A 24,506-nucleotide genomic window follows, 5' to 3' on the forward strand; every position below is an offset into this window, starting at 1 on the left:
AATTAAGGCCCATTTATTGAAGTGTTGGGCCAAGCCCAACAATCCGCAAAACGAAAAAAGTAATTCATGGTTTTTAAAGAAGAAGCGTTGAGCAGGAGTAGCTCTTTCCGCCTCCAGCTTCCACCGCTCCTCCTCCACCGGACCGCCGTCGTGGGCTCCTATTTCCTTCATTTTTGTTTTGGTACATTTCATATTCCTCCCAAATATTCATTTATTTTTAGTTTTGTGACAATTTGTAACATTTGTGCAAGTGATCTCATGCGAAAAATTTTGACATTTTCCGAGAGTTCCATTTCTACCATAGGTTTTGTGTAAGCACTTCGTTTTTTTGTTACTTGCTTAAGTACACCATTTTAAGTCCATGTTACTTGATCTGCTTCTGTTTGTATGATCCAAGTTTAGCAAATTGTATGTTGTTTAGATTTTATTTTTTTGTTTGGCGTTGTGATGGACGATGGTTTTTATTTATTTATTATTATTTTTTTGTTTTTAAAAGTTTTGTTTCATTTTTTCTTCTTCTTTATTTAGCAACAATGATTTTGAAAATAAGTTTATGGATTTCAGGGATTCTAAGAGAATTTCTGTAGTTATGCATAAATTGTATTGGTGCAGGAAAGTGAACTTTGGCATGGATTTACGAATTTATTATTTCCATTGTTCTATCCACTGAATATTGAAATATTAGTACAAACGCGTGGAGAAATTTTTATGATTTCTATTTCAATTGGAGCGGAACTTAGGCTTAGCATATACATTCAGGAAATGGTTTAAATCCAATAAAGTTAATTTCATAAGTGTTTATGTTGTCACTTTGTATTCCGACACCATATCTAGAATTTGCTGTCTTTGTCTTCATCAAGTGATTTATTTACTATATTTGGATTTTTTCTATGAAGAGAAGGAATTGCCAATATACTACATTTGCCATGTATTTTAGCAAAATCCTTGCAGTAGTTTCACCTTTTATTCAGAAATATCCATTATTTATACCACACCTTCATAGATTGCTCTCTTTATCTTTATTATTTTTATCTTTGATGTTGTTGCCCTTTGGTGATCTGAATATTTTCCTCATTATGCTAGAGCAGAGATGATTTAGCTTTGCCTATAACATGTTTGATGAAATGCCTAAATATTGTTTTAATTGCATTTTGTTCAAGTTATTGACTGAATTTAGAAGACAAATTTGTGGTTATGTTCCTGATATTTTTTGGACAATCTTTCATTAGTTATTTATTTATTTATTTCACATTGAAGGTTTTGGTTCAACATTGTTTCACATGGGATTTACCATTTTTTATATTATGTGCTTCAAAGATTCTTTTTTTTCTTTTTCTTTTTTATGATCAGAAACTATATCATGGTGGGGAAAACAAATTGTGTTTGGTCAATCGATTTATAAGCTTTGGAATCCATTGACTTACATGTTTCTAGTATGAAATGTTGAGTTTCACTTTTTCATGATGAGTGCTTTTCAGATTTACAATATTGCAATTAAAAGAAGGTGAATTGATGTTTTTTACACAAAAACCAACTGCCCTGTTTCTTTGTTATTTTTTTCCAAAATTTTCCTTAGAGTGATCAATGATTTTAAAGTATTAACACTTTCAAGTTATCAAGTTCATCTGTGTAATTTTATTTGCATATTAAACTTTCTTTTTATTTTTGTTTAAAATAAAATAAAATTGGAGGTATCTTCACTAGTCATTGAGTCAAAGCTATCATGCCAGTCGTGCACTCACCTAAAAGTGCTAGCAGCAAAGTATGCAACCTATGCAAACTTACAATCTGTGTGGATGTCTCATTTCATGCGAACGAGTTTCCAGGCAAGAGCAGAAACACCAAATTGGGTTCACAAGATGAATAAAACCACTCTACTTGATTCCCTTGACATGGCAAATTGGTTTCCTGGATCCACCTCCTGTAGTCCTGTCTAAGGGATCAAGATAGACTCCAACATGTAAATAAAATACAAGAGCAAGGATGGAACTGAACCCTAGTCCCAACAGAAAATATAAATGGTTGAAGAAAGATGAATTTGCTGTGATATTGGTCATTTAAAGAAATTTGTTGAAAAAAAGATACTTCAGAAAACAATGAAAAAAGCTAGTCCAGCGTAGTTGTATGCGGTTGCTGTTCTCAATCATTGAGGGGTTCGAGAGTCAGGCTTGAGAATATCTTTTATGTTGTCTGAATTATAAGTTTACCATACCTTCTACGAAGCTATAATTGGGAGCCTCTTTCTTGAAAAGATTGAAAGGTTTTATCTCAAGTAAGTTGATAAGCATTCAAGTGTTCATGTTCTACATTCGCTGTTTAATCTCTACCTCTGATTTGAGTAAGTGCTGTTTTAATTGAGCTCGTGTAATACTCAAATTCAAATAGAATGGGTTGTTGTGGCGTCCTAGGTGTTGTCTATGACATGCGTGGGAGCAAAACCTTTACCTTTCTTTTTTTGTTCTGCTTCTCAAAAAAACTCAGATGATTGTGGTGTTTCTAAGTGAGAAGCTTAGATATCAGACGCTACTTTTTGCCTTTCTCGCTCACTGTTTTGCGCAAACGTGCTGCACAAACACAATCTTTGTGCGCGTGTTGCCAAGGAACTATACCTCGCCTGTCTGGTCTTGGCTGTGTTTGCCCATGTGGAATCCACTGGAGCAGGTTAAAGTTTAGTATGTTCTTATTTTTTAAAACTGTAGGTGCAAACCACCCCACCCCCTCCGCTGCACAAAATTCTTCCTTTGTGAGCTCATCTTGTTTAAAGAAAAAAATCATAATAATAAAAATAAAGATGAAACAAATGTAGAGTTGATTTGATAAAATTGAAATTCCCATGGAAAAATAAAATTAGTCTTTGAATCCCAAGTATAAATGTTAATTGTGTAGGAAGAAAATTATATTTCCTATCTGTTGAATATGTTTACAATGAGATATGTACACTGAAACTAACAACTAAATTAGGAAGATATAAGTATGTACTATAATCTAAATCTAAATCCCACAAAATCTGCGAATTATGCACATAATCCTTTTTTGTCTTAAAAGAGATTTTCCCACCCCTCCCTACGAGCTGGGGAGTCATCCATTCCAATCTTGCTAACTATTCTTCGAATGTTTGTTCCAACCATTCCTTTGGTGAGTTTGTCTGAATTTGTTCCCTTGTGGAAATGAAAGACGTGCTAATTAGTCCACTATTCAACTTTTCTTTTGTAAAGTGCATATCCACTTCTATGTGTTTTGCATGGTCGTGTTATACTGGATTATGAGCTGTATTTAATAACTGATTTGTAGTTAAACTTAAGCTTTATCAGATCTTCCCTTCTAATCTTTAAGGCTTCTAAAAAATTTTCAGCCACAGTAGCTCACAGGAGTTCTTATCAAAGACTGGTGGGAAGATGCATATCTATCTCCCACAAGGCCTAACACGGCCTACATGGTGATTGTGGCTAACCAATTCATGCACAACTGCTACATTTGTAGCTACCTGCTCACTTCAATCGGCCTTTTATCATAGATAGTTTTGGGGTTGGTACGAATGGCGATGAGATCTTTGATTACACGCAGTAGGCTTGGTGGTTTGATAGGACGATCATCTACGTTGGGGCTTCGCCACTTCACTGGTGGTAGAGGCCATTTCTTTGTTCAGGTTTATTTTTATTTTATTTTAAAAAATTTATGTCTATTTTTTATGTCGATATTTAAAACCCTTGTTTATTTCAGAAAATGGAGAAGGGGTTGACGGAAAAGATCAAAAATATGGCAGAGGAGAAGAATTTTCGCCAGGTATAAAAGATTTGATTTTTAGTTATGCACTTATCATTGTTTCTTTCATTAATTAGTTTTTAGTGTCGTTGATTTTTAGTTCTCGTGTTACTGGTGGAAAACATTGTTGGCGTAAATGATTAAATAATCTGTAGAAAATTGACTATTTTTTTCCAAATTTCATTCAAGGTTATGTCCTTTCCCAACTTTTTCACTTTCAGATTTTGTGTTATCATGTAAATATAAATTAAGGTGCAAATCCAGTAGAGCAAGAGAGAAAGATGCAGTCATTAACTTTTATGTGCTATATTTTTAGAAATATAAACAAAGTTTCCCTGGATGAATAATATCACTCCAATTGATTTCCTTGACATGGCAAATTCGGTTCCTGGACCCACCTCCTGTCTAAGGGATCGAGATAGATTCCAACTTGGGTTCCATACTAAATCAATTAACTCTAGCTGTGGAGTCACTGTGAATATGTGTGAGGTAATTGACGGCAGATTTTTCATGCGTATATTTTATTAGTTTTCTCGTCAATTAAAAGCCGGTGTCTTAAATGTACGTGGTTAAAATTTTAATTTGTCAAATGTCACTATATGTATATGATACAAAAATTTTGAATGCTCCAAATTAAGTTTACGATAAAAGTATCTTTCAACCCACAAATATTCATATACAGCTCATGCAAGGTTTATCTCTTAGAATTATTTAACCATGGCTTTTAATTTTGTATACTCGTCTTTCCCTGATAGTACTTGGTAGGCTTCAGTAGTTTGTATCTTTCCTCAGTTTTGTTAGATTAACTCCCTTGTTATTCTTCTTGACAACATTCTTATGTGATTCTGAATTTGTTTACAGAACTTTTACCAGTTACTGTTCAGGAATTTGTCCACTGCGTCATTTTCGTCAGCACAAGATGCTTCAGGATTGAAGCTCCTTGTAACTTCCGAGCACAGTGCTCGGAAAGCAGTTGGTATTTGGCTTTTTACATCCGCTTCCTGGGTTTTTAGTATGGTAGTACTTGGTGGTATAACACGATTAACTAGATCTGGCCTTTCCATGACTGACTGGAAATTCACCGGTAGCCTTCCTCCTCTCTCAGATGAAGCGTGGGTAGTTGAGTTTGAGAAGTATAAACAATCCCCTGAATACCAGCGGTTAGTTCATGTGTTTATGTATATGCTTTCTTTGCGTTCAATAATTGCCATCGTTATATATTGCTTAGTTCCAAACAAGTTTGGGGTCTGCTACATAGATTTTTGTTTATCCTTATTTTCATAATGAAAATCAAAATATTAGGATTCTTATAGTTGCGCCAACCATGATTTCACAACTTAATTTTGGTCTTTGTTCTGTTATCTTTAAGCATACAATTGGTATTTGTATGTGCTCCTTTTTTATTTAATTTATTTTTGGATGATATCCATCCAATATATTTCAGAAATTTGTCATTGTACATTTGCGTGAGAGTTCTGAAAAACTCAGGTGCACTTAGCTATTGTACAAGTTTTCCATCAGAACTTGGTTACTCAATTGTTTGAAAGCACAAGTCTACTCAGCTGGTTATCTGTATAACCGGACACCTTACAGTCCCTTTCCAAACAACTATTTAACTAAATTTATCTTCTTGTATTCTTGTGGCCATTATTTCTTCATCGTTAGGTTTCTAGGCAGTAAAATATCTGCACTATTCTTATTTCTGTTGTATCGTTTATTCTGCAACTTGTAAACCTCTCATGCAAACTGTTAGGGACTATATGCGTATGGGCTTTAATATATATTGGACTTAGGCCCAAGAGACTCAAGCCCATAGAAGTATCTAGGCTTGAGAGAGAGCAATAAAATGTGGGGACGGTTTGTTAGGCATTCGGTTGTTTTCTTTGAAGGTTTTAACAAGCATTTTGGCTAGGGAAATACTAGCTTTGGCTAGGGTTTATTTACAGAGATACTGTTTATTTACAGAGATACTCTTTTCTGAAATGATCACTCCATATTTCAGTATTCTTGTGTTGGTGTTCTTCTTATTTAATTTTGTTGCATATCGGTGGCCTTTATCTTACCAGCAAGCTAACAATTGGTCCGACCTGCCATGGCCACCACTCGTTCTGAGGTAAGGATCGAGATTCTTGAAAAATCAGTCGCCGTGCTCCAGGACGAGATGGGCTCCGTCCACAAAAAGCTTGACTACATCACTTCTATTGTGGAGCAGTTGCTGGCAGAAAGATTCAAGGACTTCGGCCACCAACCTGGCTCTCATGAGTCCCATGACGCAGCCTCTGCCCAACATGAATCATCGACGAAGAATGAGCAGTCTCTGACCATATGGGGTCTGGGTATAATGGCCACCGATATGCAACAGAATTAAATAAGAAGAACACCAACACAAGAATACTGAAATATGGAGTGATAATTTCAGAAAATAAGAACGACAACTTGTTTCCAGAGATAGTATCTCTGTAAATAAACCCTAGCCAAAGCTAGTATTTCCCTAGCCAAAATGCTAGTTACAACCTTCAAAGAAAACAACCGAATGCCTAACAAACTGCACTCCCCACATTTTATTGCTCTCTCTCAAGCGTCTAGATACTTCTATGGGCTTGAGTCTCTTGGGCCTAAGTCCAATATATATTAAAGCCCATACACATATAGTCCCCAACACAAACTCACTTTCTCCACTGTCCATTACTCCATTTCCTTTTATAATCCTTCTCCTATGCATGGCACCTTCTTGCTATGCAAAAGTTCCAATTAAAAAACCCGTAAGCTCCCGAATGAATCGATATGTTGGTTAAAAGCTCCCAAAATATTTAGGATTGTATAATTAGAGATCTTTGAAGCTTGTTTACATCTTATTGAATGTGAAAATTCTTCCTCAGAAACATTTTTGGCCATTAAATGTTCTATAATGAACATAGTACTGCATGATTATTTTTTCATTGCACTTCGATGTTTTGTTAGAGTAGTTCATTGGATATTGGTGGATTCAATCATTTTTTGGCTCTTCCAGTGTGAATAAAGGGATGAGTCTTGCTGATTTTAAGTTCATATACTGGATGGAGTATGCCCATCGAATGTGGGGAAGGGCATTGGGTATAATGTTTGCACTACCATTTTCATACTTTCTTCATAAAGGATATATTACGCTTCAGCTCGGACTCAGGCTCTCTGGGTTGTTTGCTCTTGGTGCTGGGCAGGGTCTGATTGGCTGGTGGATGGTTAAGAGTGGTTTAGAGGTAGAAACTGGCATACATTCACTCCCTCCTTGTATTCTGACTACTTAATTTAGATGCAGAGCTCTTCAATTATACTTCCTCCTATTTGTTTAGGAACCAAAATCTGAGTATGCTGAACCCAGAGTAAGTCCTTACCGTCTTGCAGCTCATTTGACTTCGGCATTTGTTATTTACTCTGGGCTGCTTTGGACGGCTCTTTCTGTTGTTATGCCTGAACCTCCCGGTGAATCAGTAGCCTGGGTTCAAGGGGCTGCTAAGGTCAAGCGTCTTGCTCTTCCTGTGAGTATCCTCGTAGGAATCACTGCTGTGTCAGGAGCTTTCGTTGCTGGGAATGATGCTGTATGTGCTACCCTTTCTGTTTTCACATTTTATTTGCATGCTTTAAAAATTTACTCTATAAGGTGATCTTATAAGGCCGTGTTCAATTTTTCAGGGTCGGGCATTCAATACTTTTCCTAAGATGGGGGATACATGGATTCCAGAGGATATACTTAGTCTGAAGCCGGTAATTCGCAATTTCTTTGAGAACACATCAACCGTGCAGGTAAATTTCCAGTTTAACATCACTAGTCGTGGAATGTGTCTCAATCTACAATTATAAATGGCGAGTGGTTAGCTGATTGATATTTATTGGCTTTTGTATGAATTACTTTTACATATTTTAGGGATCCAATGATAAATAATTTGCTTTGACTAATCAGATTTTTTCTCGGCTTTAGTTTTAACATTTAACACGGTATCACAATCTTCTCTCCCTAAACAATATACTTAAATCACTGTAAACAAAGAGGGGTTGATGTTAGTGAGTTGAGGTTTTAGGATTAGAGGTATCATAATTGTGATAAAATTCTATCACCAGAGGGGTTTTGGAAATGGAAGGTTGAAGATGGAGTATATAGTAAACAACCATTTTTCATTCTTTAGATCATCAATTATCTTTCTGCTTCTCACTAAACTATGTGATTGTAATAACTATCAGTGATGTTTCTTGGAGCCGCTTAATAGTGCCATTTTATCAACTTATAAGAAATTTGGTGGCGTTGTGGCAACAGCTGCTTGATCAAATCACGACAGGAAACATACTTTTAAGTATTTTAGCTGCAGAATCTGACCTCATAGTTAAGTAAAAGCCCAGAAGCTAAAATTGTGGCAGACTTGTGTCCCTCTTGTCTAAGATGCTGCGAGAAAGTATGAGTAGAAGTGTAAACTCAGCAAGAACATGTATGATACTATGATGCATGTTTGGTCGGTTATTTGTGTTCTTGTAGACAATAAAGAAAGAATTCTTTAATAAACTTTCCAATTTGTGGCTGTTTGCTAAATTGCATATTCTAATTTATTCAACACATTATTTTCTGATGTCATGTACATAATGTATACCAGCTCGACCATCGAATCCTCGCAACTGCAACATTATTTTCTATTTGTGGATTGTGGTGGTCAACAAGAAAACTTAATGTACATCCTGCCGTACGGAATTTAATAGGAACAACTATGGGCATGGCTGCTCTTCAGGTACTCAGATCAGCTTTTGTGTGCAAAACATATTTCCGAGTGTTACATAACTCTTGTAGCACAATGTGTGATCCACTATTGAATGTTGCTCTTTGATGTGAGCTTCAGTGGTGACTGGTTCATACTGAATGAAGATAAAAGTGAAGTCCACGGTTTTGGGAGAACTTATATTTTTTTAAAAAAATTTTAAGCTTTGGATTTGAAGCACCAAGGATGTTGACACCTGATCCTATGAGAAGTTCATGTTCTAAATCAGTATAACGCTGAGTACATCTTCGTCTTATATTAATAATCCTACGTTTCGAGCGAGCATGTATAGAATATAGAACATTTGAAGGCACTTTTCCCACTTGATCTAGAATTTGAACCCTATGATAATCATTTTTGTTCTTCTCTTCAAATGTGAGCAGAACATAGTTTTTTCTCCTCTTTGCTTGCCTGCAGGTTACCTTGGGGATATCGACTCTCCTGTTGTACGTACCAGTTTCTCTAGGAAGTGCTCATCAAGCTGGAGCGCTAACTCTTTTCACCCTAATGATTCTACTCAATCATGCTGTACGACGACCTTCATTACCTCTTCTCAAAACAATGCCTTCGGTAGCCAAAACAGCCTTATAGTCCTTGCTCTTATTTGGGATAACAGCAACGTTTATATTTTGTATTGAACCGCATCATTCAAATATATCTTTTTCTCAGTCTGCGTTTGATTTGAGTTATAGGATAAGTAATACATATATAAATAATATAATGTAATTAAAAATAAATAAGAAATAATAATTAATATATTATTTGATTTGATGGATAGATTATAATTTATTTGATTTAATTAATGTAAAATTAATAATTAATAGATAGATAAATAATATGACGAGAATGATGCGAAATTGAATGGAATAAATTATACATAGATTAATAATAAATCAAATCAAACATTGTGAAGAAATGACCTCTTTTTTATAGATTCGATGGGCCATGGGACCCTCAAGTTGTGGGCTTAGCTCTTTGGGTCAAATCACATGGGCTCTAATGAGTTCGCCATCAATTATATATGTTCACTCAAAGGTAGTGTTTTAAAAAACTTGATTAAACCTCGTTTAATCTCGTTTAAGCTTGAAACTTTTCCAAAATGCCTCGTTTCGGCAAAAAACGGGAAAAAAACTCGTTTCGGCTAAAAACAGTCAAACACATGTTGATCATATTAAGTGTCATTAAATACGCTTAAGTGCAATTTTTTAAAATACCAAAATTGATTAATAACACGAAGAAAGAACATAAATTATCAAATTTATTGGTAAGTAATGCTAGCAATGTAAAAATTGTACAATTTTCGATAGTTAAGTGTACCAATGATGAATATATGTAGTACATATTGAAGAATATTAATACTAATATTTTAAAGTAGTCTAGTTAAATTGAGTTTTTATTTGATTATAAATGATATAAAATGAATGATATAATAAATTGAATTAGACTTTGGCAAAAAATCAATGCATTCTAGTTAAATTTATTATATTTAGGCATTATTTACTTCATTAATTTGTGTTAGATATTTAAAATTTTACGTTTAAGCTCGTATTAATACCACATACGCATGCTTACTTTCACGCTTCGATGCGTTTCGAACTTTTTAGAACATATTATTAATTGATAATGAGCTTATTTTTATTATATTATTTTTTAGATATGTAGGAAACTATTAATTAATATAATTTTAATACTTTTATGTTTTTAAGAACTTGAAATTTATTCGTTTAATATTAAATTTATGGTAATTTTATTTATTATTTGAATTAATATAATTAAAATATGGGATAATTCCTAAATATATCCTTGTATCTTTTCCATTTTTCGTATTATATTCCTTTCACTTTTCATGTTCCAAATATATCCCTAATTCATTAAATAATTTCTTGAATTTGTCCTTAAAATTAAATAATGCGCATTCTACCCTTTATTTCCCTTTTTAATATTTAAAGGCTTAATCTCATCATGCTTCCGTCAGTAAAAGCTTAATTTTTAAAATAAAATAACATGATAGGGAAGAGCTTCAAAAATTTATTCAAAAAACATATTATTACATAAATCAACCTCCTTTGAAGAGGATGAGATAACTAGTTTAGCTACTCATAGTAGCCTTGTTCTTGAATACATAAAATTACAGAAGCTTAATATAATTGTAGAAAGAGAAATATTACAATGATTTTATTTGTAAGAAAACTGAAGGGAATGATCGATATCTTCAGCTTCCTCAAAATCATGTATTTATAGCCGAAGTTTCACTCGTTTCACCGAGAAACTTCAAGGAATCTTATAGTTGTCTTGAATTCTTTATGTCATTATTGATGGCATCTTTTACTAGTGGGAGAGTCACATGCACGATGACATCTTTTACTAGTGGAGGAGTCACATGCTTGACTTTTTCTTTTGGATTTATTCTCCTCACATGCCTTCTTTATTGTTGTCGGGGCATCTTTTGCTTTTGTAGTGGGCCCTTGGGAAAACGCGGTTTTGGTGGTCCCTGTCCACCTTTGTTTGTCTCGGAAAAATCTTTTCGATCCGTTCGGGGTTTGAAGGTTTTTCCGAATTCTGGCTCTTTCTGGTTTGGACATTCTGGGCAGATATTCTCTGACCATCTTCCGATATGAGCCATGTTACAAAATTTTCGGCGATTTTCTTTACTCCCCGGCAGCTTGTTGTTCCACAAAAAGTTCCTCTTCTTTTCGAAGAGTTCTTCCGCAAAAGTCGTAGTTTTTCCTGTCATTGTGTTTAACAGGAATGATCCGTTCTCAGAATTTTGATAAAATTGAACGAAAACTTGACCTTATCCATCTCGGTGAGACAAACCCAAATACCCCATGCCCTTCTGGTTGAAATTTCATTTTCTCCAAAAGTGGACTCTAATGGTATTTCTTCAGATATAGGATCCTTGATAAATCTTTGATTATTCATGTCAGGTCTCCTTAGCTTGATGAAATGAAAGGGCTCGTGTGATCCTTTCCCTGTTAGTTCTGGGGCTGCACTAAAGAAGTATAACTCGAGCACATCTCCTCTGGACAAATGATCATTATTTGCCCATGTTTCTTGGACTGCTTTCTGAATCCATTTTGGTAGCTGTGATATTTCCTGGAAGCCTGGTGAAGTTGTATAAACTGAGGCTAAAGCCCCAAATTCATACCATAGCTTTACATCCTTAGGATTGACATTGTTTTTTAGTCAAACCCTTGGATATATTCCTGCAACATCAACCCTGCAAGTGATTGGGTTGATTTCACTTCTTGTACTTAATTTCTTCCATCTTTGTTTATAAACCTAAAATGGAGAAATGACAGTTGTGTTAGTATCAATCTTAGATTTGCCCTTGTCAGTGTTGGGCCTAAGATTGATCTTTTCCTCTTTTACCCCCGAGGCGGAGGGTTGACTTGATGAGTTTTCCTCATCGATTGTTGCTTTATCTAGATCATCAAAAGATGATGATAGATTAACGCTTGTTTCTTGAGTATTAGAATCCTTAACATATTGTTTTACAACCGATGGCTGTATTTCTTGTTCTTGTAAAGCCAATGGTTTTAACATTTCTTGTTTCTGAGAAACCAATGGTTTTCTTATGGCACGCATAATTGGCCCTTGAATAGCAGCCCATAGTTGAGTTTGAGCTTGCATACATCCTGTGATTCGATTGGATACTTTGATCCGATCAGCTTGTTGTAACCTGCCCGCCATATCGACACTTATGACAAGCTGGTTGAACTCGGTTTGAAGCAACCCAAGGTGTTCCCTGAGATGCCTCTTCATTTTCATGATGGAATCCACGTCACTGCCTTCCATCCCTTGTTAAGAAATATGCAAGAATATTTTCATGAGATTTAATAATAACAATATCAAAAATATAATTTTGACATAAAGTTTGCCATCTTAATAACCTAGCTTTCTCAGGTTTAGATTCAATCTTATTTCTTGAAGAAAGCTTTTACCTGAGTGTTATCAACCTTCAAAGTGAATTTTTTAGCAAGTAAAAATAATGGCCATTTTTTGAAAGCTCTTTTAACTGCATAAAATTCCTTTTCGTTGATATGCCACCTGATAGCCTCAGATTCTGAAAAAAGACCGCTACAGTATCTGCATGGTATTTCTCCATCCGGAGTGATCTTAGTAAGGACTACTGCCCACTATTCGTCACTGGCATCCGTAAATAACACCAAATCATCTTCATCCACGGTTATATCCATTTTTGGGAGATTCTTACATATCTCCTTTAATTGGTTCACCCTTTTAGTATGGTCATCGGTCCATATAAACCTTGCATTTTTTTTTAACAAATGACTGAACACCTTTCTATACATTTTCAGATTGTTTATGAACATCCCTGCAAAATTAACTACTCCTAGAAAATTTTGGAGTTGTTTTACATCTTTGAGTTTATCTGGAAAATTCTTTACATTTTCCACAATATGGGATTGTAGAATTATTCCAATTTCATCAATCTCAATTTCAAGGAATTCAATTTTCCTTGTTGCTATGACTGCTTTCTTTTCAGATAAAATCAGTCCTTCTTGTGTACAAATTTTAGAGAAAATCTCTAAATGTTTAATATGTTCATCTATGTTTTTTGATGCTATAAGAATATCATCAATATAAACAAACATGAAGTTGAAATAATCTTTAAAAATATTATCCATCTTTTTTTGAAATATTTGGGGTGCATAAGCCAATCCCATAGGCATAACTTCCCAGATATAATGTCCTTGTGGTATAGAGAAGACTGTGAATTTCTTACTGCCTTCTTCCATTCGAATCTGGTAACCAGACTTACAATCAAATTTTGAGAACACTCTAGCATTTCGTACACAACTAATTAGATGTTCTCTACTGGGTATGAAGTACCCATCAAACTCCAGGATTTTATTAATACCTTGGTAGTTAATAACTAACCTGGGTTTCCCTCTTTTTATTTCACCATGATTTCTGACCAGAAAACCTCGGCTGCTATATGGTGAAACTCCTTCTTTGATTAGACCAAGGTCCAAATGTTCCTTGATAATCATTCTCATATCCCTTTGATCTGTTATGTTCATTGAGATAGGCTTATATCTGACGAATTCATACTCTTTGCCTTCCTTTAGAGTAAGACTGACTTTGAGTTGATTTCTATCCCACCATGCCAAAGGATGCTCGTTGTAACTTTCTTTGAGCCTCTTTTTGACATCTTCAATGAATACCTTATTTTCTAACTCTATATCTCTGTGATTTAGAGTTAACTTGAGAAGCTTCATATCCTCTGTTTGGAGTTCTCGTTCTGTTGTTATTTTCAACATGGTTTCTCCAAAACTTCTTGGATCTTTCATTTTTGGGTGAAAAAGTTGTCCTTTATCACCACACTGGCTGCGAAATATTATCGATAATTATCGATAAAAACCAACCTTGAGTCGTTGAACGATAATTTTATGATCACAAATTGTAGTGAACATAAGTCTTCTTGACTCATTGTCTTGTGTGTACTTCTTAAACATTTGTAAGAAGTTATTTCCTAACAGGATATCAGCTCCTGTATCATGGAAATAGATTGGTGGTGTCTTTACCTTGTACCAAGGTGTTTGACCCAGTGTTCTAAAAAACTTGATTAAACCTCGTTTAATCTCGTTTAAGCTTGAAACTTCTCCAAAACGCCTCGTTTTGGCTAAAAACGGTAAAAAAAAACTCGTTTCGGCTAAAAACGGTCAAACACATGTTGATCATATTAAGTGTCATGAAATACGCTTAAGTGCAATTTTTTAAAATACCAAAATTGATTAATAACACGAAGAAAGAACATAAATTATCAAATTTATTGGTAAGTAATGCTAGCAATGTAAAAATTGTACAATCTTCGATAGTTAAGTGTACCAATGATGAGTATATGTAGTACATATTGAAGAATATTAATGCTAACATTTTAAAGTAGTCTAGTTAAATTGAGTTTTTATTTGATGATAACTGATATAAAATGATATAATAAATTGAATTAGACTTTGGCAAAAAATCAATGCATTCTAGTTAAATTTATTATATTTAGGTATTATTTACTCCATTAATTTGTGTTAGATATTTAAAATTTTACGTTTAAGCTCGTATTAATACCACATACGCATGCTTACTTTCACGCTTCGATGCGTTTCGCACTTTTTAGAACATATTATTAATTGATAATGAGCTTATTTTTATTATATTATTTTTTAGATATGTAGGAAACTATTAATTAATATAATTTTAATACTTTTATGTTTTTAAAAACTTAAAATTTATTCGTTTAATATTACATTTATGGTAATTTTATTTATTATTTGAATTAATATAATTAAAATTTGGGATAATTCCTAAATATATCCTTGTATCTTTTCCATTTTCCGTATTATATCCTTTCACTTTTCATGTTCCAAATATATCCCTAATCCATTAAATAATTTCTTGAATTTTTCCTTAAAATTAAATAATGCCCATTCTACCCTTTATTTCCCTTTTTAATATTTAAAGGCTTAATCCCATCATGCTTTCGTCAGTAAATTAAAGCAGAATACCTCTTTGACCACACTGTTGCCGGGTAATGTCCACCGGGTTTTACAGGTTGCTCCTCACAATCAAACCACGCGATCGCAACTGATGGTTCCTGACAAAGACTCCTTCAGCAGCAGCTAGCACAACCCTATTTCGTTTCCTACCTTAATGCGTATAGTAAAAGCTTAATTTTTAAAATAAAATAACATGATAGGGAAGAGCTTCGGAAATTTATTCAGAAAACGTATTATTACATAAATCAACCTCCTTTGAAGAGGAGGAGATAACTAGTTTAGCTACTCATAGTAGCCTTGTTCTTGAAATACATAAAATTACAGAAGCTTAATATAATTGTAGAAAGAGAAATATTACAATGATTTTTATTTGTAAGAAAACTGAAGGGAATGATCTATATCTTCAGCTTTCTCAAAATCATGTATTTATAGCCGAAGTTTCACTCGTTTCACCAAGAAATTTCAGGGAATCTTACAGCTGTCTTGAATTCTTTATTCCATTATTGATGACATCTTTTACTAGTGGGAGAGTCACATGTCAGATGACATCTTTTACAAGTGGAGGAGTCACATGCTTGACTTTTTCTTTTGGATTTATTCTCCTCACATGCCTTCCTTATTGTTGTCGGGGCATCTTTTGCTTTTGTAGTGGGCCTCTGGGAAAACGTGGTTTTGGTGGTCCCTGTCCACCTTTGCTTGTCTCGGAAAAATCTTTTCGATCCATTCGGGGTTTGAAGGTTTTTTCGAATTCTGGCTCCTTCTGGTTTGGACATTCTGGGCAGATATTATCTGACCATCTTCCGATATGAGCCATGTTACAAAATTTTCGGCGAGTTTCTTTACTCCCCGACAGCTTGTTGTTCCACAAAAAGTTCCTCTTCTTTTTGAAGAGTTCTTCCGCAAAAGCCGTAGTTTTTCCTGTCATTGTGTTTAACATGAATGATCCGTTCTCAGAATTTTGATAAAATTTGAACGAAAACTTGACCTTATCCATCTCGGTGAGACAAACCCAAAGACCCCATGCCCTTCTGGTTGAAATTTCATTTTCTCCAAAAGTGGACTCTAATGGTATTTCTTCAGATATAGGATCCTTGATAAATCTTTGATTATTCATGTCAGGTCTCCTTAGCTTGATAAAATGAAAGGGCTCGTGTGATCCTTTCTCTGTTGGTTCTGGGGCTGCACTAAAGAAGTATAACTCGAGCACTTCTCCTCTGGACAAATGATCATTATTTGCCCATGTTTCTTGGACTGCTTCCTGAATCCATTTTGATAGCTGTGATATTTCCTGGAAGCCTGGTAAAGTTGTATAAACTGAGGCTAAAGCCCCAAATTCATACCATAGCTTTACATCTTTAGGATTGATATTGTTTTTTAGCCAAACCCTTGGTTATATTTCTGCAACATCAACCCTGCAAGTGATTGGGTTGATTGCACTTCTTGTACTTAATTTCTCCCATCTTTGTGATAAACCTGAAATGGAGAAATGACAGCTGTGCTAGTATCAATCTTAGATTTGCCCTTGTCAGTATTGGGCCTAAGATTGATCTCTTCCTCTTTTACCCCCGAGGCGGAGGGTTGACTTGATGAGTTTTCCTCATCGATTGTTGCTTTATCTAGATCATCAAAAGCTGATGATAGATTAGCGCTTGTTTGTTGAGTATTATAATCTTCAACATATTGTTTTACAACCGAAGGCTGTATTTCTTGTTCTTGTAAAACCAATGGTTTTAACATTCTTGTTTCTGAGAAACCAATGGTTTTTCTATGGCACGCATAATTGGCCCTTGAATAGCAGCCCATAGTTGAGTTTGAGCTTGCATACATCCTGTGATTCGATTGGATACTTTGATCCGATCAGCTTGTTGTAACCTGCTCGCCATATCGGCACTTATGACAAGCTGGTTGAACTCGGTTTGAAGCAACTCAAGGTGTTTCCTGAGATGCCTCTGCATTTTCATTATGAAATCCACGTCACTGCCTTCCATCTCTTGTTAAGAAATCTGCAAGAATATTTTCATGAGATTTAATAATAACAATATCAAAAATATAATTTTGACATAAAGCTTGCCATCTTAATAACCTAGCTTTCTCAGGTTTAGATTCAATCTTATTTCTTGAGGAAAGCTTTTACCTGAGTGTTATCAACCTTCAAAGTGAATTTTTTAGCAAGTAAAAATAATGGCCATTTTTCGAAAGCCCTTTTAACCGCATAAAATTCCTTTTCATTGATATGCCACCTGATAGCCTCAGATTCTGAAAAAAGACCGCTGCAGTATCTGCATGGTATTTATCCATCCGGAGTGATCTTAGTAAGGACTACTGCCCACCATTCATCATTGGCATCCGTAAATAACACCAGATCATCTTCATCCACGGGTATATCCATTTTTGGGAGATTCTTACATATCTCCTTTAATTGGTTCACCCCTTTAGTATGGTCATCGGTCCATATAAACCTTGCATTCTTTTTTAACAAAGGACTGAACACCTTTCTATATATTGCCAGATTGTTTATGAACATCCCTGCAAAATTAACTACTCCTAGAAAATTTTGGAGTTGTTTTACATCTTTGAGTTTATTTGGAAAATTCTTTACCTTTTCCATAATATGGGGTTGTAGAATTATTCCAGTTTCATCAATCTCAATTCCAAGGAATTAAATTTTCCTTGTTGCTATGACTGCTTTCTTTTCAGATAAAACCAGTCCTTCTTGTGTACAAATTTTGGAGAAAATCTCTAAATGTTTAATATGTTCATCTATGTTTTTTGATGCTATAAGAATATCATCAATATAAACAAACATGAAGTTGAAATAATCTTTAAAAAAATTATCCATCTTTCTTTGAAATATTTGGGGTGCATTAGCCAATCTCATAGGCATAACTTCCCAGATATAATGTCCTTGTGGTGTAGAGAAGACTGTGAATTTCTTACTGCCTTCTTCCATTCGAATCTGGTAAAATCTAGACTTACAATCAAATTTTGAGAACACTCTAGAATTTCGTACACAGCTAATTAGATGTTCTCTATTGGGTATGAAGTACCCATCAAACTCCAGAATTTTATTAATACCTTGGTAGTTAATAACTAACCTGGGTTTCCCTGTTTCCCTCTTTTTATTTCACCATGATTTCTGACCAGAAAACCTGGGCTGCTATATGGTGAAACTCCTTCTTTGATTAGAACAAGGTCCAAATATTCCTTGATAATCATTCTCATATCCCTTTGATCTGTTATGTTCATTGGGATAGGCTTATATCTGACGATTTCATACTCTTTGCTTTCCTTTAGAGTAAGACTGACTTTGAGTTGATTTCTATCCTACCATGCCAAAGGATGCTCGTTGTAACTTTCTTTGAGCCTCTTTTTGACATCTTCAATGAATACCTTATTTTTTAACTCTATATCTCTGTGATTTAGAGTTACCTTGAGAAGCTCCATATCCTCTGTTTGGAGTTCTTGTTCTGTTGTTATTTTCAACATGGTTTCTCCAAAACTTCTTGGATCTATCATTTTTGGGTGAAAAATTTGTCCTTTATCACCACGCTGGCTGCGAAATATTATCGGTAATTGTCGATAAAAAACAACCTTGAGTCGTTGAACAATAATTTTATGATCACAAATTGTAGTGAACATAAGTCTTCTTGACTCATTGTCTTGTGTGTACTTCTTAAACATTTGTAAGAAGTTATTTCCTAACAGGATATCAGCTCATGTATCATGGAAATAGATTGGTGGTGTCTTTACCTTGTATCAAGGTGTTTGACCTGCTCCTCCCATAAGGATCTTTGCTTGTTTTATTCCTTTGCAAAGAATTAAAATTCTTCGAGAGAAATCTCGTTCAGCAATTTTTGGCAATTCTTTTTCACATTCTTCAGGGAAGACTCCTCTTTTTGCTGTACAAATTTCTGCTCCCGAATCAATATAAGCTGCAAATTATTCAGCCTTATGTTGTTCATACAACATCCCTATCGGAATGTATATAGAGAAAGGACTTCTTTTCATTTTTTAAAGGGATTACTAAATGGCCCCGCCATTTTTAACAGACTGTGTTGTAACTCAGTAATCCGATTAAGACTTTTCACCTTTAGTTTTCCTAAGGCCTCAGAAGGTAGAGTATGGTTACTCATTTCCACTTCTTCAATGCGTTCTAGTAAATCATGTTCATGACTTACTAATTTCAACAGTTTCTTCTTCCTCTGTTTGTAAACAGAGTTTTCAAATCTGATTAAGGGATTGTCCCTTATCCAATTCTCTTGGCTTTCCATCTCGTAGAATTCTTATTGAATCCTCCAAGTCTTTTCTTTTGCCATAAATTCTATTCCTTTTTCAAGGCGTTTCCATGGTTTATGGTCCTCCAGAAACTCTAGGCCAATAATGAGCTGATCCACTTCTTTTCCTGGAATTCCACAGATTTGAACTTCCAATTCTCCAATATTTATTAATCCTTGGTAAGTTCCTGTTACCTGCTGCTCTAAATAGTAAATCGAGTTACAAGGAAATTGGTTCCTGTTACTTGTAATTTCGAATACTATTTTGACTTTTTTCCATTCTTCTGGAGATCTAAGTTTTTCTATTATTGAAAACTCCTTTTCTTCTGGTGGAATTTCCTGAATAGGAGATTTTTCCCACCTTCGACTTGTCATTCAGTCACCTTGGAAAGATAACCTTCGGGGTTCTATTTTAAGATCTCTGTATAAAACCGATTTATCTTGTATTTGAATGTCTGTTTTCTGAATTAAAGGAAACTTGATTATTTTTGGGTATATTGCTTGAGCAACTTTCCCAAAGATTTCTGTAATTTCAATAAACTCATTTTAATAAATAATTCAGAATGGTGCGTATTAGAAAGAGCATATGAAATTTGATAAGTAATAGAATATGGTCTATTACCTTCCTTCATTAATCTTTTTTTCTTGAAGTTTTGATGCAACGTCAAGGCTCGACTAAAGTCTCTGTCAGCTAAATTGTAGGCTATTCTTGGATAAATAACTCCTACAATTTTTTCTGTACATAGATTTCCTGAGATCGTACCCAGAACAGCATCTTGGATATTCCCCATTCTTTTATCACAAACTACGATATCTATGGGTGAATCTATTCTTTCTTTAAAAGTTGTCTTGATCATTATTTGGATCGCTCCAATATGAATCCAAGACATCGTTCTTGCTACCTTACTTTTCAGCTTTTGCAATTCCTCTCTTACTTCTTCAAAAGAAATTAACTGCATCTCTATTTGATTACTTGTTAACTCCATCGGCATTGTCATTTCCCTTCTGGATACTTTGTAAATCAAATGATGTCTTCTTTGTCTAAGCCCTAGATTGCCTAAGACTTTTTCTACTTGTCCTGCCGAAAATCCTTGGTACTTCTGTAATGTTGGATTTTCTCTCATAATCCTTTGGACCATATTATGAGATATCGTGGTTTGACTAAAAAATCCAGCCAAACTCTCATGTGTTTCGTGTCGAAACACTTCTTTTTTATTCTGATTCCGATTCATCTTTAGATTCATCTTGGCTAAACAATATATCTTCTTCGTATATACTTTCATCTGAGGGGATATCCTCAAATTGATATACTTGGACTAGATCTTGAAAGAAGACCGCATCATCCATATCTGGTGTTGCTTCAAAGAGTTTAACTCCCTTTTTCTCATTTTTTGGACAGTTTGTAGATATATGTCCTCTTGCTCCACATGTCCAGCAGTTGCAATCCTTGAAACTTTCACTTGCTGTCGTATGAGTTCTTCTGAAAGTTCTTCTAGATGGTGTTCTTCCCCTGCCTTGTGATGCGTTTGTTGTTGGGGATGTTCTTGTAGGTCCACTTCTTCTACCTGATCTATGGCATCTGGCCTTTTGTTTGGACCAAAATGTTCTTGGTTTCCAAGAACTTTTCATTCTTTTATTGTAGGGATTATTTCTGAATTTCTTCCTTTTAAATCCCTGTGATTTATTCCCTTTAACCGTAGGGAGATCATTTTCTCTACAACATAGAGGAGTATGCTTATTAATACCCTTTATTTTCTTGTAGTTCTTCTGTAATGCTGCCATATGGCACCATTTTGCCAATTTTCATTTCAAAAAGGAGGCACGTCTTGCTAATGTATCAAGATTACCTGGAACGTGTTTTTTTATCAGTATTTCTCTCCAGGGGCTTGGCATTTTTGCGAAAAATAGCTGAATGGCTACATTTTCTTCAACTCCCAAATTCCATCTGTATTTGGTGAATAACATAATATATTCATCAACTAAACAGATATCATGTAACTCGAGGCTATACAGAGCTTGAGTATATCTTCTCTTTTTTTTTTTTTCTGTATCTTGATTATTGAAATAGTCTACCCCTATGAATTGTGCTTTAAAAAGGGTGGACATTCTTCCTCCAATCTCGCTAAGTGATTCTCCTACTAAGATTGATTCCTTGGTTTCTGGCATGGTCATTTCCCAAGCTATCTTGACAGATCTCATTAGACTCATTTCCAGAAGTTTGATAAATCCTTTTTTATTGAGATCTAAAGTTACTGCTGCTATTCTCATGTTTGATGTCCAATCATCTATGAGATCTTCTCTGTTTTTGAAGTCCAGAACATTCAGGTTTAACATAACCCCATAAGTATGTATCGGGTCTAAAACAATTTTTCCATAAGGAGTTTGATGTATTGGTATATTACTCCTTCTTGATCTGGTTCCTGCTGAATGTGAATTTTCTCCAACATGGAACTCACTATGTGGTTCTTCTGTTTTAACCACATATCTCGAGGGATTCCCTATGGGTTGTTCACCCTCAGGGGAATTTATTTTTAGATCTACTACTATAAGATTCGAAAAAAAATCCGCAAGATCTTGTAGATCCTCGAGATTTAATCTTTCTAAAGTATTCATCAGATAGTGTTTTTCTCTGATACTGCCTTTATAAGATTAATCATCATTTCATCATCAGTTAAAGGTTTTTGAACCATTTTAGTTTTACCTTTCTGATGTAACAGAGGTTCGGTACCAAACGAGAGTGGTAACCTTCCTCCTGTATTTCCCTTTCTAGAACCAGAAGTATGTTCTAGATTTATGATTTTAGTTTGAAGATCATTTAGAGTTACAAGAATTTCTTCTTGTTTTTTAAGGATTTCTCCAATCTGCCGACGTATTTCATACAGCTGATTACTGTAATATTGTACCATCTTTTGAATTTCTCTAAGATCTCCGGAGAGTTTAGAGGAATCTGGTGTGATCTCTAGAAATTGAGAATTAGAAATCATATTTCTTAATCTCTTCAGAGAGTATAAAAAATCTAAGTCTCTTTAAGTTCTGTTGTAAAGAATCTATTTTAAATAGATTCACTTGTTTATGGGATTTCATGAAATCCTTCAGGTTCAAACTCTCGTTTGAATCCATGGTTTGTTGAAAATCTCTTCCTCAACAAAGAAAAGTATGATTTAATGAATAATATAAAGTCTGAATAAAATTACCTAAGCTCTGATACCATTTTTTGAGTCCAAAGGAAATATTAGTTATAATTGCTAAAACAAGGGTATTATAGGCAATTTTTAGTTTGGGGGACATATTAAGGAAACTATTTTTTAAATAATGAACATAATTAGGAACGAATAAAGTGTTATTATATTTTTGGAAAAGTTAAGAAACTTTGAGGACATATTTGGGTTTTATCCCTTAAAATTTTAATAAAAGTTGAAAACGTTTTTTTGCGTTTAAACTCGTAGTAATCTCGTTTAAACTTGAAAAACTTGAAACTTGACCTTCACGTTTCGACGCGTTTCACGTTTTTTAGAATATCATCAACGGTGGATGTACTTATGTACACGCTGTGTCAGATGTACGAAACGTGCTTGAAGTTTTATCTGTGGATTTGGTGGAGTAATGTATGTTTTTTAACTTCAAAAAAAAAAATGTGCATAAAAAAAATTTGTTGACGAGTTAATATCGATGTTGTTCGTGAGTAAAAGGGAAAACTGTTAGAACTGAGAATTCACAATCTATTGTAATAATGAATACCGAATTAGTTGATAAATTTAATTAATATAATGATAATACTAATTAATTATGTTTCAATTTATATAATAGTCTTTACAATTATAATTTTAATACATTCAAAATTTGGTGATTGTGCTTAATGTCAAATTCAAAAACTTTAAATAACACTTTATTGGTAACTGTTGTAAGACCGAACGCTTACTGTTTTACCTAACTAGGGATAACAATTTTTCTCACGGGTTCGAAGACCCACGGGGAAAATCCGAAATGAGGCGGATATGATAAAGCTTTTTAGAGTATGTGTTTGAGTTCGAGGATTTTTAAAAATCTCCGAAACATATTGGGACAAATATGAAACTTGCCCCAATAATAATAATAATAATAATAATAATAATAATAATAATAATAATAATAATAATAATAATAATAATAATAATAATAATATATTAATATTTTTTATTTATCAAATTTTATTAAATCTTTAAATAATATATAAATTATACTAACTATTAAAATTAAAAATAATAGTATTTATTAGTTTGTATTATTTTTATTCATTATATATAATGCATACGCTTATGATAAAATAATTTTATAATATAAAAATATTATTTGATTATGTAACATAAATAAACGATAGATTAATTATGTATATTTATTATTTTTTATTTGAAAATTTTTGAGAAAAAATATATTTTTACTAAAATTTTGATATGTAATATTCTTTTTTTTTTTTTGAAAAAAATAATTTTCATTCACTTAAAAAATCATCTTGATTGATAGGGATATTTTTTATTCGAGATATTGTTATTAGTGTTAAATTTTTTTACACCAATTTTTTTTATAATTATACAATAAAATTGACTAATAATATATATAAAAATAAGACTAAAAATATGCGTATATATATATAAGTCCCACGGATGGGGATTAAGTCCTGCGGGTATTGGAAAGGAGAATCCTCGATTAAAAATTACGTGGAATGGGGCGGATATGGGGACGAGTTTTGTACTCGGGGACGAGAATTAGAATAGGGATGACAATGGGGCGGGACGGGATTGAGAATGTCCTCCCCATCCTCGTCCCCGAATTCAAACCTTGTTCCGATCCTCATAATTTTTTATCGAAGATTTTCCATCCCCGCAGGGACTAAACCCCATCCCTGTCCTCATATCCGAGAATATATATATATATAATATTAGTAAATTTTATTATATAAGAATAATAAAATTATTATTCAATTTTATAATAAACTATAAAAAATATATTTGATGAAAATTTTGATTATAATATTAACTTTAAAAATTAATAAAAATATTTTAAATTATTTTTTAAAATAAAATATTATATATCAAAAATTTATTAAAAATATTTTTTTATAAATTTATCAAAATAAATAACAAAATATACATATATTAATATTAATAGTTTATATGTTTACGTCACATAAACAATATTTG

The 24,506-nt window shown here is 33.8% G+C and overlaps 1 protein-coding gene across 5 annotated transcripts; it reads left to right on the forward strand.

The window, feature by feature from the left end:
• Positions 1 to 52: 52 nt before the first annotated feature.
• On the forward strand, positions 53 to 9,258 carry LOC140880682 (heme A synthase COX15). Of its 5 annotated transcripts, none has more exons than XM_073285325.1 (10): positions 98 to 181; positions 2,482 to 2,661; positions 3,353 to 3,646; positions 3,721 to 3,783; positions 4,624 to 4,922; positions 6,773 to 6,998; positions 7,092 to 7,337; positions 7,432 to 7,542; positions 8,382 to 8,513; positions 8,958 to 9,257. In XM_073285325.1, exons 3-10 carry the CDS (start codon positions 3,536 to 3,538, stop codon positions 9,129 to 9,131), a joined length of 1,362 nt encoding a protein of 453 aa, XP_073141426.1. In that variant the 5' UTR covers positions 98 to 181; positions 2,482 to 2,661; positions 3,353 to 3,535; the 3' UTR covers positions 9,132 to 9,257. The 5 variants fall into 5 exon arrangements, with proteins under 5 accessions (XP_073141427.1, XP_073141426.1, XP_073141428.1 ...); XM_073285327.1 differs by lacking the exon at positions 98 to 181 and adding an exon at positions 191 to 2,272; XM_073285326.1 differs by lacking the exon at positions 2,482 to 2,661 and having other exon boundaries at positions 53 to 181.
• The last annotated feature ends 15,248 nt before the right edge of the window (positions 9,259 to 24,506 follow it).

The sequence above is a fragment of the Henckelia pumila genome, chromosome 2 (assembly GCF_033568475.1).
Source record: "Henckelia pumila isolate YLH828 chromosome 2, ASM3356847v2, whole genome shotgun sequence".
In the NCBI taxonomy this organism is placed as follows: Eukaryota; Viridiplantae; Streptophyta; class Magnoliopsida; order Lamiales; family Gesneriaceae; genus Henckelia; species Henckelia pumila.